The sequence below is a fragment of the Elephas maximus genome, chromosome 12 (genome assembly GCF_024166365.1).
Source record: "Elephas maximus indicus isolate mEleMax1 chromosome 12, mEleMax1 primary haplotype, whole genome shotgun sequence".
Classification (NCBI taxonomy): Eukaryota; Metazoa; Chordata; class Mammalia; order Proboscidea; family Elephantidae; genus Elephas; species Elephas maximus.
Genome location: NC_064830.1, coordinates 81,255,849 through 81,273,662, shown reverse-complemented (window position 1 = coordinate 81,273,662; position 17,814 = coordinate 81,255,849). Strand labels below are relative to the sequence as shown.

The 17,814-nt window shown below is 39.2% G+C and overlaps 1 protein-coding gene across 1 annotated transcript in view; it reads right to left on the bottom strand.

Annotated features, from left to right (window-relative positions):
* The window catches only part of LOC126087504 (phospholipid-transporting ATPase ABCA3-like), a 188,787-nt gene that overhangs the window by 89,339 nt on the left and 81,634 nt on the right, over positions 1 to 17,814 (bottom strand). Inside the window, exons 11-12 of the mRNA XM_049905035.1 lie at positions 17,243 to 17,377; positions 1,663 to 1,792 (exon numbers count right to left, since the gene is read on the bottom strand). Coding sequence (XP_049760992.1) covers positions 1,663 to 1,792; positions 17,243 to 17,377 — 265 coding nt within the window. The remainder of the gene's footprint in view (positions 1 to 1,662; positions 1,793 to 17,242; positions 17,378 to 17,814) is intronic.

Here is a 17,814-nt window from a genome sequence, read left to right as displayed (position 1 = left end):
TTTACAATGCCCTGGGGCACAAACTGCCCCACAGTCTGATCCAATTAAATTCAGCAGGGGCTGTTTTTAAGGCCAGTCTTTGAGGTTTGTTTGCTCTTCTTAACTTTCTCTTTCCCTAGTTCTGTCTGGTGAACTAGTTGACCTATGATTTAGCTTATTGTTCTTAACTAAGAGGAGCTATTTCTTTCAAGTTTGATCTTAAGCTTGAACTTCACCACGCTGTGTTTCAAATAAAGTCAGTTCCTTTGCGGAGAGCTTTGGAACTATTTTTTCTTACGGGCTGCCTCTCTCCTTGAGCAAATCTTTCAATGACTACACTGGGCACTTGGTGGGGCAGTAGCCTCTGGCCTTTGTGGCTTTCCTTTCCTGGTGTGGTCTCTGCCCTATGAGCAATCTGGGGCAAGGACAATCAGAGATCCAGCATTGTCACCCTGCTGCACAGGGCAGAACCTCTGTATTATGGATAGGTGCTGGATGGACAAAGGGAGCCACCAATCTGTTAGCTATACTCACCAGGAATTTAGTCTCTTCACCTTGGAGTTGGGAGGGACAAGAAATGCTAGCAGCCTTCCTCTCCCAGTGAAGTAAGGTCATGCTTGATTGGGAGCTGAGGGAAGAGGGAGTCCTGTCTTCTTGGTGATACCCATCTTGAGTGGAGCTTCCATCAACTGAGTTGGGAAGAAGCAGAGTAAGACATGGCTCAAATGTCATAGACTCTTGCTGTCTTATTGAGTTTCAGTAGATTTACTTGAATAAATTTTTCTTCATTTGCTATATGTTCTTAGTACAATTTCCAGAGATATAAAATGGTTGCATGTGTGTTTTGGGCTTTTTTTTTTTTTTTTTTTTGTAGTTTTTGTCAGCTTTGCTTGTTTCACTGGCGTGTGGGTCTGCATATCTCTTCCCAATGCCATTCCAAAAGTGGAACTCTGTTACCATTTTTGCTTAAACATTTAGTAATCTTCAAAAGAAATTTTAATAAACAAGAATTAAGGTTTTTATATTTACCCGCATTTTACCATTTCTGGTACTCTTCGTTCTTCCTACTGATCTGAGTTGCAGTCTGGAATCATTTCCCTTCTGTCTGAAAAACTAATTTCTTCCTGGGGGTGGCCTGAGATATGCTCTATCTTTGAATGTTCCATGGGTGGTCAAAAAGAATTTGTATTCTGCTGTTGTTTGGAGGAGTTTTCTATAAATGTCAATTAGATACTGTTGACTGATAGCACTGTTAAGTTCGATATGCTTACTTATTTTCTGACTAGTAGTTCTACAAATTGCTGAAAGAGTGGTGCTGAATTCTCCAACTATAACTGTGGATTTGCATATTTCTTATTAATATATATTCATTTTTGCTTTGGGTATTTTGATGCTCTGTTGTTTAATGAATGCATATTTAGAACTGCTATGTCTTCTTGTTGGACTGACCTTTTTACCATTATATAATGTCCTCTTTTTCTCCCCCAAAAATAAATGACAGTTTTAGACTTTTATATTATAGAAACTACTTGCAACTTAAAAAGAAAGTGGATTACTGAACAACTTTATGTATCACTGCAATAACTAAACTGTCAACATCAGCAGGGTATACAAAGGTGTCATAACTTCATCTATGTGTGAGGATACCCATGGTTCACCCTCTAAACAGAGCTGAACACATACCTGAGAGAATGGATAGAGTAGTAGACTTTCCTGCCCCATTTTGTCCTAAAAGAACAGTTATCTGCCCCTCAAATAAATTCAAAGACAAGTTTTTTACAGCTATTTTGATATTGTTCTGCACTTGGAATGCCTGTTGGGGGGAAAACACAAATACTATATATCTATCACTAACACTTAAGGAGAACAAGTACTTTTATCAATTACCCATAGAAGAAACAATACCACATCATCAGTCCCATGAAGAAAAAAATCAAAGAGTAAGGAGGATGAAAGTGTGAAAAAGAAACAATATTTGAATGCATATTATGAGTTTTAGAATTTCACAGTATGTCTACGAAGGTCCCCTGAGAAATCTCATCCACTCCTGCTTTGTTTCAATTACCATACTGAAGCTGATACTGCCACAATCTTCTTTAATAGGTGTCTTTCCCCTAATTTATAGAACTGTCAATTGAAAACCTACACATGGATACTTCATAGGCATTTCAAATTTCTTTTGGCTAAGCTAGCAGTGCTTCTGCTTAAGATATAAAAAGCTGGAAGGAATATCTGTCCTACTCTAACAAGAAGAAACTGAATAATTGACAATTTTAACTTTTCTCAAACCCATCAGCAAGGTGAGATTTCAGGGCCATCAACTAGCCTGAACTTTAAAAAAAGACAGGTACCTTCAAGGAGAGATGGTACATGAACATCCACTTACGTGGAGCACACACTAGGTATTATATATGCTAGTGTGAAAATTTCGGTTAGGTTTTTAATGAAAATTAGGTGAAAACAGTTTAAGAAACACAATACTTAAGTAGAAGAGCTGGGATTCAAACACAAGTCATTCATATTTAATGTATGCAGTCCCTGGGTGGCACAGTTAAGCAGTTGTCTACTAGTCAAAAGGTTGGCAGTTCAAACCCATCAAGGGGCATCTCAGAAGACAGATCTGGTGATCTGCTTTGGTAAGGTCATAACCTTGAAAACCCTATGCAGCAGTTCCACTCTGCACATATGGAGTAGCCATGAGTAGGAATCAACGTGATGGCAACCAAAACAATAACAACAACAACACAACCCATTAGATGTTGAATCTATATAACAGAAAATAAAATCCTTTTTTTTTTTTAAGCCTCAAATGGCTTCTATATACATTTTCTCCCTAAGTGTCCTCATCTTATCTCCACCTTAGACCTGAGTACCAGACTGATGTTAACTACTTATTTGAAATCTCTACTTGGACGAATGTCTAAACTTCCTATGTCCAAAATAGAGCTATTAATTTCCCAGGCCTTCAATTAAAAACCAACCAGTTGGGACTTCCAGGATCTTATCCAGCATGTCAGGAGGATGGAAGTAATCCCTCCCATTCTTACAATAAGAAAAAAGCTGAATATCTGAAAATCAACAACTCTTCTTAGATCCATCAGAGAACTGAGATCACAGAGCAAACTGCTGCCCTGAAAGCTGGAGAGATTGACAAACAAATGCAGAGAATCACTGATTACTGGGAGCAGAGAGAGATCGCCACTGTTGCCATTGCTGGACCCAGTTGTGGGTGGGAATACTTAAAAGGTAATTGACTAATTGTTTAAGGTTGAGTATGAACTAGCTTGAGAGATAAAAATTCCTGGGGGCACAGTTTTGGGGGTCCCCATACTTTCATGAGTTTCACATCCAGGAGCTCCAAGTTTTCACTGTGAAGCTTGAGAAAAATTCTCTCCTGCTTCTATCAGGGGAGGAGAAAGATAAGCATTTTGAAATAATGCTCTGTTCTCCTTGACAACAGTTTGCTCTCAAGGAAATTGCTCTACTTGAGCCTATACAAGGTGAGTTTTATTAAAGCCTAACCAGCTTGGAGGAGGTGAATCACTCAGCCCCATTCCCATCTAACCTTCAAAGTAGGAGAATGGAAATACCCAATTACAGCCTCACCTAACACTGGATGTGGGGGAAAGGAAATACTCAACTCCAGACCCCTCGAGCCTTCCTGTTTCACATAAGGGGTGGAGAAAAAAAGCTGAGAAGCACTTGTGGAATCGAAACCCAGGGGCACAGGCTCTGTAAAAGACTGAGGCCCAGACTATAGAATGCTTACACACACATAAAAACCCATACACATCTATTATCACTACATCAACATCAACAGAACTTTACAACTGAAAGAATCGCAGGTCCTTTTACCCAATGCATTATGTTTGGCTTTCAACAAAATGTTACAAGGAATGCTAAAAAGCAAAAAAAAAAAAAGAAAAAGAAAAAGAAAAAGCCTAAAGAGACAGGAAAATACCAGAAGCAGATTCAGAGATGCAGAAATATTAGAATTATCAGACCATACATTTAAAATAACTATGATTTTAACAGAAGCCCTGGTGGTGCAGTGGTTAAGAGCTTGACTGCTAACCAAAGAGACCACAGTTAAATCCACCAACCACTACTTGGAAATCTTATGAGGCACTTCTACACTGTCCTATAGGGTTGCTCTGAGTTGGAATCAACTCAAAGGCAACAGATTTGGTAAGGACACCAAAGGGAAGAGTGGAAAACACCCAAGAACATATGAGTAACCTTAGTGAAGAGTTTGAAACACTATGAAATACTCAAAAGGGAATGTGAGAAATCAAAAACACTGCAACACAAATGAAGACTGACTGGATATGGCAGAGGAAAGAATCAGCAGACTTAAACATATGTCAGTAGCAACTTTCAAAACTGAAAAGCAAACATATGGAAAAAACAGAATAGAATATCCAGAAACTGAAACAATTACCAAAAAGTGTAATATGCATAATGGGAATACCAGAAAGAGAAGAAAGAAGGGAACAGAAGAAATATTTGAAGTAATAGTGGCTGAGAATTTTCCAAAATTGTTGACAGACATAAAACCACAGATTCAGGGAGCCCACAGAACACCAAAAGGATTAAAAAAAAAAAAAAAACCTACATCCAGGCATAGCATATTCAAATTGCAGAAAATCTTGAAAAAAGCCAGATAAGAAAAACATCTTACCTATGAAGGAACAAGTATAAAAATTACGCCAGATTTCATGTCAGCATGAATGGAGTGAAATATTTAAAGTGCTGAGGGAAAAAATATCCCACTAATCTAGCATTCTGTACTCAGCTAAATTATCCTTCCAAAGTGAAGGAGAAATAAAGACTTTTTCAGATAAACAAAAGTTGAGAGAATTTGTCACCACTAGACTTGCCTTGCAAGAAATGTTAAAAGAAGTTCTTCAGAATGATAAAGGTTAGAAAGTTGGATGTACACAAAGAGTGGAAGACCAAACCAACCAAACCTGTTGCCACTGAGTTGATTCCAACTCATAACAACCCTACAGGACAGAGTAGAACTGCCCCTTAGGGTTTCCAAGGCTATAACCTGTATGGAAGCAACTGCCACGTCTTTCTCCCACAGAGCATCTGGTGGGTTCAAACCACTGACTTTCTGGTCAGCGGCTGAAAGCTTTAACCACTGCACTACCAGGGCTCCAAAGAAAGAGTGAAATAAAATGAAGGTAAAATAAAATCTTTTTTTTTATTCTTAATGATCTAACAGATAACAATTTGTTTAAAATAACAACAGCAATAATGTGTTGATGATTATAACTTATGGTTAAGTGAAATGAAGGACAGAGATGTTATAAGGGACATGAGGAAGGAATGGGGAATACTCTGTAATAAATTAGTATCTGTACTGTGAAGTGATACAGTGTTATATAAAAGTGGTTTATATTAATTGTAAATGTATATTGCAAACTCTAGGGTAACCAATAAAAACACTTTAAAATCACTATGATTTATATGCTAAGAAAGGAGAGCAAATGGAATCATACAACCAGAGAAGGCAACAAATAAGGGGAAGAATTAAAAAAGGAACAAAGAACAAGGGCAACATATAGAAAATAGTTACAAATGTTGTCACGTGCGGTTCAGTCAGTTCCAACTCATAGTGAACCTATGCACAACAGAACGAAACACTGCCCGGTCCTACACCACCCTCAAAATCACTGCTATGCTTGAGCCCATTGTTGCAGCCACTGTGTCAATCCATCTTGTTCAGCGTCTTCGTCTCTTTAGCTGCCCTCTACTTTACTAAGTACAATGTCCTTCTCCATGGACTGGTCCCTCCTGATAACATGTCCAGAGTATGTGAGACAAAGTCTCACCATCCTTGCTTCTAAAGAGCATTCTGGATGTACTTCTTCCAAGACAGATTTGTTTGTTCTCCTGGCAGACTATGGTATATTCAGTATTCTTCACCAACACCATAATTCAAAGTCGTCAGTTCTTCTTCAGTGTTCCTTACTCATTGTCCAGTTTTTGAATGCATATGAGGCGGCTGAAAATATCACAGCTTGGTTCAGGTGCACCTTAATCCTCAAAGAGACATATTTGCTTTTTAACACTTTAAAGATGTCTTTTGCAGCAGATTTGCCCAATGCACATCACTTGATTTCTCGATTGCTGCTTCCAAAGTGCTGACTATGGATCCAAGTAAAATGAAATCCTTGACAACTTCAATATTTTCTCCATTTATCATGATGTTGCTTATTGGTTCAAACATGGTAGATATTAATTCAACTAGATCAATAATCACTGTAAGTATGAATGGTTCTAAATTACACCAATTAAAAGACAGACATTCTCAGAGTGGTTTAAAAAACAGGACCCAACTATATGTTGTCTACAAGAAAGCTACTTTGTGTATTAAGACACAGGTAGATTAAAAGTAAAAGGATGAAGAAAGATATACCATGCTAACATTAATCCAAAGAAAGCTGGAATAACTATACTAATTGCAGACAAATCAGATTTCAGAGCAAGGAAAATTATCAGAGATAAAGAGGGGCATTACATAATGATAAAAATCCAATTCTCAAAAAAGACCTAACAACCCTTAATGTGTATGCATCTAAGAACAGAGCATCAAAATACACAAGGCAAAAACTTGATATAACTGCAAGGAGAAATAGGCAAATCCACTATTACTGCTGGAGACTTAAACATTCCCCAGTAAGTGATTAACACATGCAGCAGGCAGAAAACCGGTAAATGATACAGTAAATGAACAGCACCATCAATCATCTGAAGTTAATTGACATTTACAGAATACTTTATCCAACAGCAGTAGAATACACATTCTTCTCAAGTTCACATGGGACATTCACCAAGACAGACCACATCCTGGGCCATAAAACACCTTAACAAATTTAAAAGAATAGAAATCATACAAAATATGCTTTCCGACCACAATGGAATTAAACTAGAAATCAATAACAGAAATATAGCTAGAAAATCTCAAAATATTCAGAGATTATATAAAACACTTCAATAACACATAGGTCAAAGAAGTCTCAAAAGAAATTTAAAAAATATTTTGAGATAAATGAAAATGGAAATATAACTTACCAAAATTTGTGAGATACAACAAAAGCAGTACTTAGGAATTTGTAGCACTAAATGTGTATATTTAAAAAGAAGAGATATCTAAAATCGATAATCTAAGCTCCCACCTTAGGAAACCCAAAAAAGAAGGAAAAATCAAATTCAAAGTAAGTACAGGAAAAGAGGAATAACTAAAATCGCAGCAGAAATTGTGAAATTGAAAAAAGGAAATTAATAGGAAAAAAATCAATGAAACCAAAAGCTGTTTCTTTGGGGGGTAAAAAAAAAAGCAATAAAACTGACAAACATCTACTTAGGCTAATCAAGACAAAAAGAGATTAGACACAAATAACTATATTATAAATGAAAGAGGTACCATTATGGCTGACCCCATAAACATTACAAGGATATAAAAGAAATACAATGAAGATCTCTATGCTTACAATTTTAATAACATGGATAAATGGAACAATTCCTTGAAAGACACAAAAATGGAAGCAATAATTAATAACCTTCCAAAACAGAAAGCACCAGGCACAGAAGATTTCACTGATGAATTCTACCAAACATCTAAAGAAGAATTAAAACCAATTCTTCTCAAATCCCTCCAATAAACAGAAGCACAGGGAACAAACACTTTCCAACTTATTCTAGGACAACACTGCCCTAATACCAAAACCAAACAAAGGCATTACGAGGAAGGAAAATTACAAACCAATATTTCTGATGAACATAGATGTAAAAATCCTCAACAATATATTTTTAAGTCACATCCAACAATGTACAAAAAGAATTACACACCATGGCCAAGTGGAATTTATCTCAGGTCCGCAAGGTTGGTTCAACATTAACAAATCGATTAATGTAATCCATCACATCAATAGACTAAAGAAGAAAAGTCATATGATCAGATCAATAGATGCATAAAAAGCATTTCACAAAATCCAGTACTCTTAAGACACAATACTAAAGAAGAACACAGTTGGAAGGCTGACACTACCTAATTTCAACACTTACTATAAAGCTACAGTGATCAAGACAGTATGGTACTGACAAAGAAGCAGACAAATACATCAGTGGAACAAAACAGAGAGCCCAGAAATAGACTCACACAAACACAGTCAACTGATCTTTGACAAAGAAGCAAAGGCAATTCAATGGAGAATCAATCTTGCCAACTAATGGTGCTGAAACAACATGCCAAAAATTTTTAAAAATCTAGACATAGGGCTTACATCTTCCACGAGAATTAATTCAGAATAGATCAAAGACCTAAATGTTAAATGCAAATCTATACAACTTCTAGAAGACAGCAGAGCAGAAAATCTAGGTGATCCTGGGTTTGGTGTTGACTTTTTAGGTATAATATCAAAAGTATAAGCCATAAAAGAAAAATATTGTTAAATTGGACTTCATTAAAATTATAAACTTGTGCTGTGAAAGACTGTTAAAAGAATGAAAAGACAAGTCACAGACCGGGAGAAAATATTTCCAAAATGCACATCTGATAAAGGACTTGTATTTAAAATATACAAAGAACTCTTACAGCTCAACAATAAGAAAACAAACGACCTAATTTTAAAATGGACCAAAAACCTGAACAGAAACCTCACCAAAGAAGATATACAGGTGGAAAATCAACACATGAAAAGATGCTCAGCATCATATGTCATTAAACCAAAAAAAACCAAACCCATAGTCATCAAGTCGATTCCAACTCTTAGCGACCCTATAGGACAGAGTAGAACGGCCCCATAGGGTTTCCAAAGAGCAGCTGGTGGATTTGAACTGCTGATCTTTTGGATAGCAGCCGAGCTCTTAACCACTGCACCACCTGGGCTCCTCATATGTCATTAAGGAATTGCAAATGAAAACAATCAGATATCACTACACATCTATTAAAAAAAAACCAAACCCTGTGCCATCGAGTCGATTCCGACTCATAGCTACCCTATAGGACAGAGTAGAACTGCCCCATAGAGTTTCCAATGAGCGCCTGGCGCATTCAAACTGCTGACCCTTTGGTTAGCAGCCGTAGCACTTAACCACTACGCCACCAGGGTTTCCACAAAAAAAAAAAAAAAAAGAAAGGCTAAATTCCAAAACACTGACAAAACCAAACACTGATGAGGACTGAAGCAATAGGAGCTCTCACTCATTGCTGGTGGGAATGCAAAATGATACAGCCACTTTGGAAGACAGTCTGGCGGTTTCTTACAAAGCTAAATATAGGCTTACCATACGATTCTGCAATCATGATCCTAAGTATTTTACCCAAGTGTCCATGTCCGCATGAAAACCAACACGCGAGTGATGAAAGCAGCTTTATTCATAACGGCCAAAACTGGAAGCAACCAAGATGTCCTTTAATGTATGACTGGATAAACAAACTGTGGTGCATCCATACCATGGAATATTATTCCGCAATAAAGAGACATGAGCTATTAAGCTACGAATAGACATAGAAGAAACTTAAATGTGTACTGCTAAGTACAAGATGCCAGTCTGAAAAAGGTATATTCTATGACTCCAATTACATGATATTCTAGAAAAGGCAAAATTATAGGGCCAGTGAAAAGATGAGTGGTTGCTGGGGGTCAGAGGGAGGGTATAAAGATGAATAGGTAGGGCACAGGGTATTTTTAGGGCAGCGAAATTATTCTGTATGATACTGTAATGGTGGACACATGGCATTAAGCATGTGTCAAGACTCATAGAACTATACAACAGAAACAGTGAACCCTAAGGTGAAGTATGGACCTTCAGTTAAGAATGTGTCAATACATTGGTTCATCAACTGTCACAAATGTTAACAGAGGAATGCAAGGTGACCAGAGCAGAAACAATGTGCAGGGGGGAGGGGCTGTATAAGAAGTTTCTATAATTTGCACAGTTTTTCTGTAAACCTAAAGCTGCTCTAAAAAATAACGTCTATTTAAACACAAAGGATATAGAGAATGGTAGCACAACTTGAACAATGAAACTAGGGTTTCTGAATTATATATGTAGAAATTGCTGAAATGGTGTCTTCGGTTGTATACACTGTCACCAAAACTTTTTTAAATGTTAAAAAACAAACAACAAACAAACCCCAAACCCTCCCCCAGCGTTCCCAATATTCATAAATGATGCCATTCACTACCTAGTTACTCAAGTCTCAAAACCAACAGCCACGTTAGTTTCCTCCTTTTCCCCCACTCACATATCCAACTTATCGGCAAGTCTTTCCAATTCTTACACCAAAATATATTCTGAATCTCTGTACTTCTGTCCTGCTGCCCGCTTAGTCCACACTGACATCATTTCTTACCTAGACTACTATAAAAGCCTCTAACTTGCCTTCCTTTTTCCACTCATATTCCTCACAGAAGCTAGAAGTCTTTTTAAAAAATATATCAGATCAGGTTCCTCTCCTCCTTAAAGATCTGTAATGAGACCCCAGTATTTAAAAACTGAAATCCAAACTTTACCATTGCCTACAATGCCTTGCATGATTTGCATTATGCTTACATCTCCAAACTTATTTCATATCACTCTTTCATTCTTGCTTCCTTCACTTTATCTTTTGTATCCTCTCTGTTCCTCAGCATATAAAACTCCTTCCCACCTCAGAGCTTTTAATGTCTTTTTCTGACTGACCATTCTGTGCCTAGCTTTTCAAATATTTGGCTCATTCTCATCATTCTGGTCTCAGCTCTGAGGTCCCTACTGCGGATTGGGGATCCCAGGAAGCAGACTCCATTAGAAGATTAATATGTAGGAAGTTTATTTAGGAGCACTCTCAAGATTAGCACTGTGGAGGGAAGGAATGGAAGGACCACTGAGCAGAGGGTGAAGACGAGCTGCAGTGAAGCTACTCCAAGGCCTCAGATGGCCCCACAAGGGGGTCTCAGACAAAGACGGCCCTTCAGAGTTTTCCCAACTTGAGGGGACAGGGCCTTTATACCTCCACATTGACCAGTCATTGGATTTAGGTTGTCCCAAGAAGCAACATGAGCTTGGGTGAGGTGGCTCTCTTCAGCTAAAGTAATTGACAAAGAAAGTGACAGCTGAGGGCTGTCAAGTGAAGTGTTAATGACATCCTTTGCTGTAGCTACCGGTATAAGTCTTCCAGCCAAGAGCTGTAGCTGGGCAGGGTAATATAATATCCAGTCTAATACCTGCATTGCTTGAATACTCTTCCTTCATGTAAACTCTGGAAGCTGATATTCCAGGACTCTAAGGGATTACTTGTCAATGAGAATCTTAGAGACAGGATGAATTACAGCCCTCTGCTGCTAGTCTTGGTACTGCAACTAATATTCATCATCTTCCTCCTCTACTATCCATTTCAGAGTTCTCTCATCCTCGGGTGACACCCCTGCTGGTCCAGATTGCTTACCGGGGATATGACCCAGACCCTCATCCTGAGGTTACTGAGCACTTCTCAGCGTGACTGATGTACTTGTCCATTTACTGTTAAAATGGGCAAGGGAGTACCGAGAGACATCCAAGTGAATCACGAGGATGCTAAATGTATTTCTCCCTGTCCCCGCTACGTAATAGTCATCCTATCTACTTCGTGATGATCAGAGTAAATTGACCCTTGCCAGAATGATTCCTCTTCTTGCCTACTGGTCCACTGGCACAAGAGGTCCAAGGTGCCTTGAGGGGCAACCAGTATACAGTTCAAAGGGAATGGTGGTGTGTCCACCGGTGGACGCATTCTCCCTTTGGGTATCATGATCTCTCAAAGCTCAGAGTTAGAATGACAAGAAGCATAAATTTCCTAAGTAGATCACTGGGAGTACTGGTAAGACCACCACTTGGTTTTTGAACATGGATCTTAGCTGTTGGGGACACAGTACTATATGATCACTGATTTACTTTGTATACTGCATCCTGGAGGATGTCACCTAATCCTCACAAGTTATTGTCTTCAAGAGTGTGCCTCACATACCTTCAGGAGGCCATTTCATCACTCCCTTGAACTGACTGCATCTGAATGTATTTAACAGACCAGCACACTCCACAGTTATGAGCTCATTGCTGCCTCCTTTGCTGCAAAGTGAGTCCCCTTGTCTGATGCAACACTGTGTGGGATCCCATGCTAATGGACTAAACACTGTTTAAACCCTGGGATAGGGTGTTGACTGAGGTCCTGCAGGCATGAAAGGCAAACAGCACCTGGAGTAAGTATTGGTTCCTATTAAAAACGAATTGAAGCCCTATCAAAATGAATTGAAAAGGTCCAGTGTACTCAACATGGCTCCAAGTGGCTGGCTGGTCTCCTTGAGGAATGGTGCTCAACATCATACTGTTGCTGACATGTTGAACATTTAGTGTAGCAGTAAATGTTGGCCTTGGTGAGTGAGAGCCCATGTTGTTAAGTCTATCCTGCTTTCTTGCCACCACAGCTATCTGTACCGTGATCACTGATGAAAGGTGAGCTGTCATGAGGCTGAATCATTCTGCCTACTTGATTACTTAGTTGATTATTTAGCACTTATTCTGTGGTACATATTCTCTGGTGGATGTTAACATGCCTTACAAAGATCTTCACACCTTGCTCTCATTTCTATAGGTCCATCCACATGCCTGTACCCTATAACGCTTTGTCTCCTATCTTCCAATCTTTCTCCTTCTAGGCCCCTAATTAACTAGCCAGAATATTTGCCATTGTCAATGAGTTCAGTGGCCTGGGGCCACTTCTCCATCTGTGCAAAGTGGATGACCAGATGCATGGCCAGAAGTACTGCCTTTGGGAGCACTTTCCCTCAGTGCTGCCTTTCAAGGCTACACTTTTGTGGGGCTCTGGGGCAGCCATGTATCATTTTTTGGCTTTCATCCACGTGCCAGCTGTGCTATCTGTGAACCAAACTCAGACATTTTCCTCCTCTGAGAGTTAGTCAAATGGACACTTCAATATGGCCATAGGTATGAGCTGAGGGAGAATCACTGATGCAATAGTGGTGGATGACATGGGGATCTAGAGTCCCTGCTCAGTCAACTTGTTTATGTCCTCTGATTCTTTTCATGTTCAATCTCCAATGTACTACTTTCATCTTATGATTGATGGCTGCTGGCCTTGCCTGTCTTTATTGACATGGTGTGTCTGATTGAACCCAGCTCATGATGGGCAGTTCTGGACACATGGTTACCTGGTATCTCGTGGTCAATTTCTTTATTTCTACCAGGGTTCAACAGCATTCTAGGGCTTCTTTTAAAGATATAATTATTTGCTGCAGTTGCAGATGGCATGGCCTTGATCCAGAACCACAGAGGTCAGAATTGTAATTCTCCCACTGAAGCTTGCCATAAAATCAGCATGACATACTCTCCCAGCATGATACATCTAATACCATAGAGTCAGCTGGGTTATAATATCCTGCCAGCAGAGCTGCTTGTACTGCAGCCTAGACCTTCTGTAGAGCCCTTTCTGGCTCTAGATTTGACTCAAAGTTGGCAACCTTTAGTGTTACCTGGTATAGGAGCCAAATCAGTATCTCCAGTTGTAGAGTATGTGTATGGTTGCCTTCAAATTCCAAAGAAATCTACCAGGCATTATTCTTCCTTTTTCATGCTAGGAGGTATAAAATACAATTATTCGTCCTTTACTTTAGAAAAGATATACTGGCATGTCCCAGATCATTTTATCCCTAAAAAATGTTCTGATGTAGTGAGCCACTAAATCTTTATTGACTTTATCCACCCTCTCCTCAGAATGTATATGTCTTACAAAACCTCTAACATACTTGCCATTTCTTATTATCTGGTCCAATTAACATAATCTCATCAATATAGTAGACCAGAGTGATGTATTTTGCAGAATATACAGTCATTCAAGATCCCTTCAGATTGTATTAGGATAGAGAGCCAAGGAGTTTTTATAGCCCAGGGCAAATAAATAAATGTATACTCTTGCTGTGCATTTCTGATGGGATGGAAAAAATGAATTTGCCAAGTCAATGGTACCATATCATGTCCTTAGGCTGTGTTAATCTCCTCGGAGACAGGATACCATATTTGACACAACAGCTACAATTGGAGCTACTATTTGCTTGAGCTTGTGGTAGATCCACTGTCATCCTTCAGGAGTCATCCAGATGGATTTTTGCAGAGATCAGAAGAGTAAGTTAAATGGAGATACGAGGGGGACCAGGACTCATACATTCTTTAAGTCTTTAAAGGTGGCCTTAATCTCTACCACTCCCCCAGAATGTGATATTGTTTTTTATTTACCATCTTGGCCTGTGGAGGTAAGCAGGTTCAGAATACTCTACTTGGCTCTCCTAGCACAACAGTTCTTACTCCAGAGTCAGGGAGCCACTACCTTGGTTATAGCAACTACCAAGTATGCCTGTTTCAATTATATGTTTGGCAACTGTGGAAATGCTTATCAGGTGAGCCCATGGACCCAGTGTGCCCACTATAAACCAGACAAGGGCCATAATTCCATTTCCTAACTTGCCTACAAATGACCCCACTTTGGCAATGGGCCTATGATGATGTTTTGAGTCCTTGGGTATGGTTACCCAAGTTAGTGGTGATATGTCTCTTTGCAGAAGTACTAAGGTAATTATTGTGTTTCGCCTGTGGTAGTGCAGGGATCTACTCCCAGCAACCCAGTCTCTCCTTCAGAAAATGAGTATAGGTTCTGAAAACTACAGAACAGGTGATGAATTTGTATCGGGCACCTGTCCTCCGCCTCCTGATGATCAATCCTTCCTTTCTTCTGGTTGTATGATTTGCAGAAATACCCTCAATGGCTGGCCATCTATCTTGCCACAAAGAAACTATGTTTCATTTACTATCATTTGTGGATCAGGCACTTCCTGACTGCTATTACAAACTGGCCACTTATTAGAATACTTTATTCTGCCTTTGTCATCCCCTAGCCTCTATTATTTTGGAATTCTATCATCTCCATTGTTATCAGTGAGTCCAATCCTATAATAGCATCTCCTACTGTCAACAGTTCTCAGTGATGCTGGGGTTCCTCTCACTAGCACATTCCTTATTCCAAATGTCTTCTAGGCCCAACTGTAAAATATAGTAGTCCAGTTGGGTAGAAGTAGTTCAGGGTCCTTCATGAGGCTGCACTGAAGATGCTGACCTGTGCTGCAATCATCTGAAGGCTTGCCTGAGACCAGAGCAACTTCTTCCAAGAAGGCTCACTCACATGGCTGGCAAGTTGGTACTGGTTGCTTTTTGGAAGCCTCAGTTCTTGTCCACACGAGCAACTCCAAAGGACAGCTTGAATGACGTGGTGGCTGGTTTCCCCCAGAGTAAGCAATTCAAGAGACCAAGGCAGAAGCCACAATGCCTTTTATTACCTAGTTTTGAAAGTCGTGTACCCTTACTTCTACAGTATTCCTCGGACCACACAGGTCAGGCCTATTCAGTGTGGGAAGGGACTACACATGGGTATAAATACCATGAGCGTTCTTAGCAGCCGTCGTGATGGCTGGCTACTATAGTCCCCCCTCTGACTCCAATGATGTGTATTCCTGCCACTTGCAAAATATTTTCACCTGTTCCCAAGTGCCACAAAAGTCTCAACTGTTGACAGCATCAGCTCAAACTTCAGGAGTATCACCTAAATCAGGTCCAGGTGTGAATGAGACTCTTCTATTACAGTTTCTTGATAACACCTCCTCAAGTACAATTCCTCTTGATCAGAATAACTCTGACCCAAAGATTCAAGAAATCAGCCCTCCTCCCTCACCCTCCACACACAAAAACCCAAAATAAAATTGTGGGATAAATGTAGGTTAACCACTACACATACTCCTATTCAAAAAAGGGGGAAACATGAAGCACACAGGTGTCACTGATCCACAGAATTTCTGATATCCACCAAGGCAACATGTTGTCAATTCCTTGGTTAGGACACAAGACCAGAGAATAATTCTCCATCGATCTCACCTCTACCCTCCAGGCTCTTGGTTCCAGTCTCTGAGTCATCCTTCCTTTGCCATAAAAAGCAGCCCATGTTTGCAGCTCAGCTTTTCAACCTATTTCTGCCTATAGACGTTTGGTGGTTCAAAAGCCTCTTATCGTTTTGTACTGTCTCTGTCCTTTTAGGTACAAGCTGGTGGTACGTCTTCCAGTATAACTCTCTTTAAGACACTGGGTTCACTCTAGGCACAAGAGCCACACACACAAATATATTTGAGATAATCCCTTCTCTACCTTGGGTTTCTGCTCAGGCTCCTGAGGAAAAATGCCCTTAGATTGTTAGAATCCCTACTGTGCCACTGAATGGCTCTCTGAAGCACCACCTTAGATCCTCCTGAGGTCTTGAAACAAAGTGTTTTTCAGTCACCAACTTGGCTTCAACTTTAGACCATGTTTTTCTGACAATCCTCTAGACTTGATCTTTGCTTGGAAGACAACTCTTAATTTTAACAGCATCTGCCATCTGCAGAGGATGGGAATTCTCAAAACCAATATCTGGATCCTTCCTTTTTTCACAGTTCTTTCTTTAGCTTACCTCTCTCTCCTTTCACCTATACTATATTTTACTACAAGGCAACAAGAAGAAGCCAGGAAATTCCTTCAACAATCTGGCTTTCCACATTACTACAGGTGACAGTGTTGATAAACTTTCTGCCACGACATAATAAGGCTCTTCTTTCCTCCAGTTTTCAATAACGTTTTCCTCACTTTCCTTTAACCTCTCAATGGTAGCTACCTCCAAGACATCAGGCTTCTGCTAACCATCTGCCCTTTAGGCTTTCACTAACATTCTCCTCAAGGTTCTTCCAACTTCTACCCAGTACGAAGTCAACTCCCACATTTTTAGGTTTTTGGTTGTGGCAGCATCCCACTTCCAGGTACCAACACCTATTTTAGTTCTCTATTACTGAGTAATAAATTACCAAAAACTTAGTGGTTTCAAGCAACAATAAATATTTGTGAACAAAAAATTAATGTTCACATACTGTATCCACTTTGGCTCAACTTTTAAAAACAAGAACATTTGTAGATACTATTACAGTTTATTGAAAACCTGATTCTATTTTGAAGAAAAAGGAAAGATGTAGCTTTTTGTAATATATTACATAAATTTCATTTGGATTTTTCTCAAAGAAACATGATGTCTATTACCTTTTATTAGTATGTGATTATTTTTCTTGGTATTTTCAGTAACAAACATTTACCATTAACTGTAAACTAAATTTCAGGAACCATCAAGAAAGTGAGACCTGTGAAACAATACCTTGCACAAATGTTTGATCTGGATACCTGCCACCAAGTTAGCAGGTTCATCCTCAAAATACTGGCTTTGAACTGATTCATAAAATTGGATTTTTTCTTTATTCTTCTCAGATGGTTCCCCAGACCAGTAAGAGTGCTAAGAAGGGAATAAAAATATCATCACCATGATGGCATTGAAAAATACTTCGCCTGTTTTGCTTTGTATTACAATGAATTGCAGGAATTTTCTTGGGATTTAATTTTGGAGACAATTGGCTATCATTTGAATGCCCAGGGCATAAAAACAAAGTATTCTATTAAAATTATAACCCCAAAATGATCTCATAGTGAAAAGTATTATATCACTTCTCTGAGCCATATAAAAGCCAATGGCATTAAGGGAAAAGATTGAGAAGGGAAGGCAAGATTTAGATGTCCCCCATTGTCTATGGTTCTAACTCTAAGCTATCTGGGCTAACTCAGGAAATGAAGCAGGTGGATCAGTGCCTAGATATGGGATATAACTAAACCTCTCCTCATTGGCGTTCAAAGACCCACCACATACTCATTTCTTTATGCCCTGAGTTCAGTCTT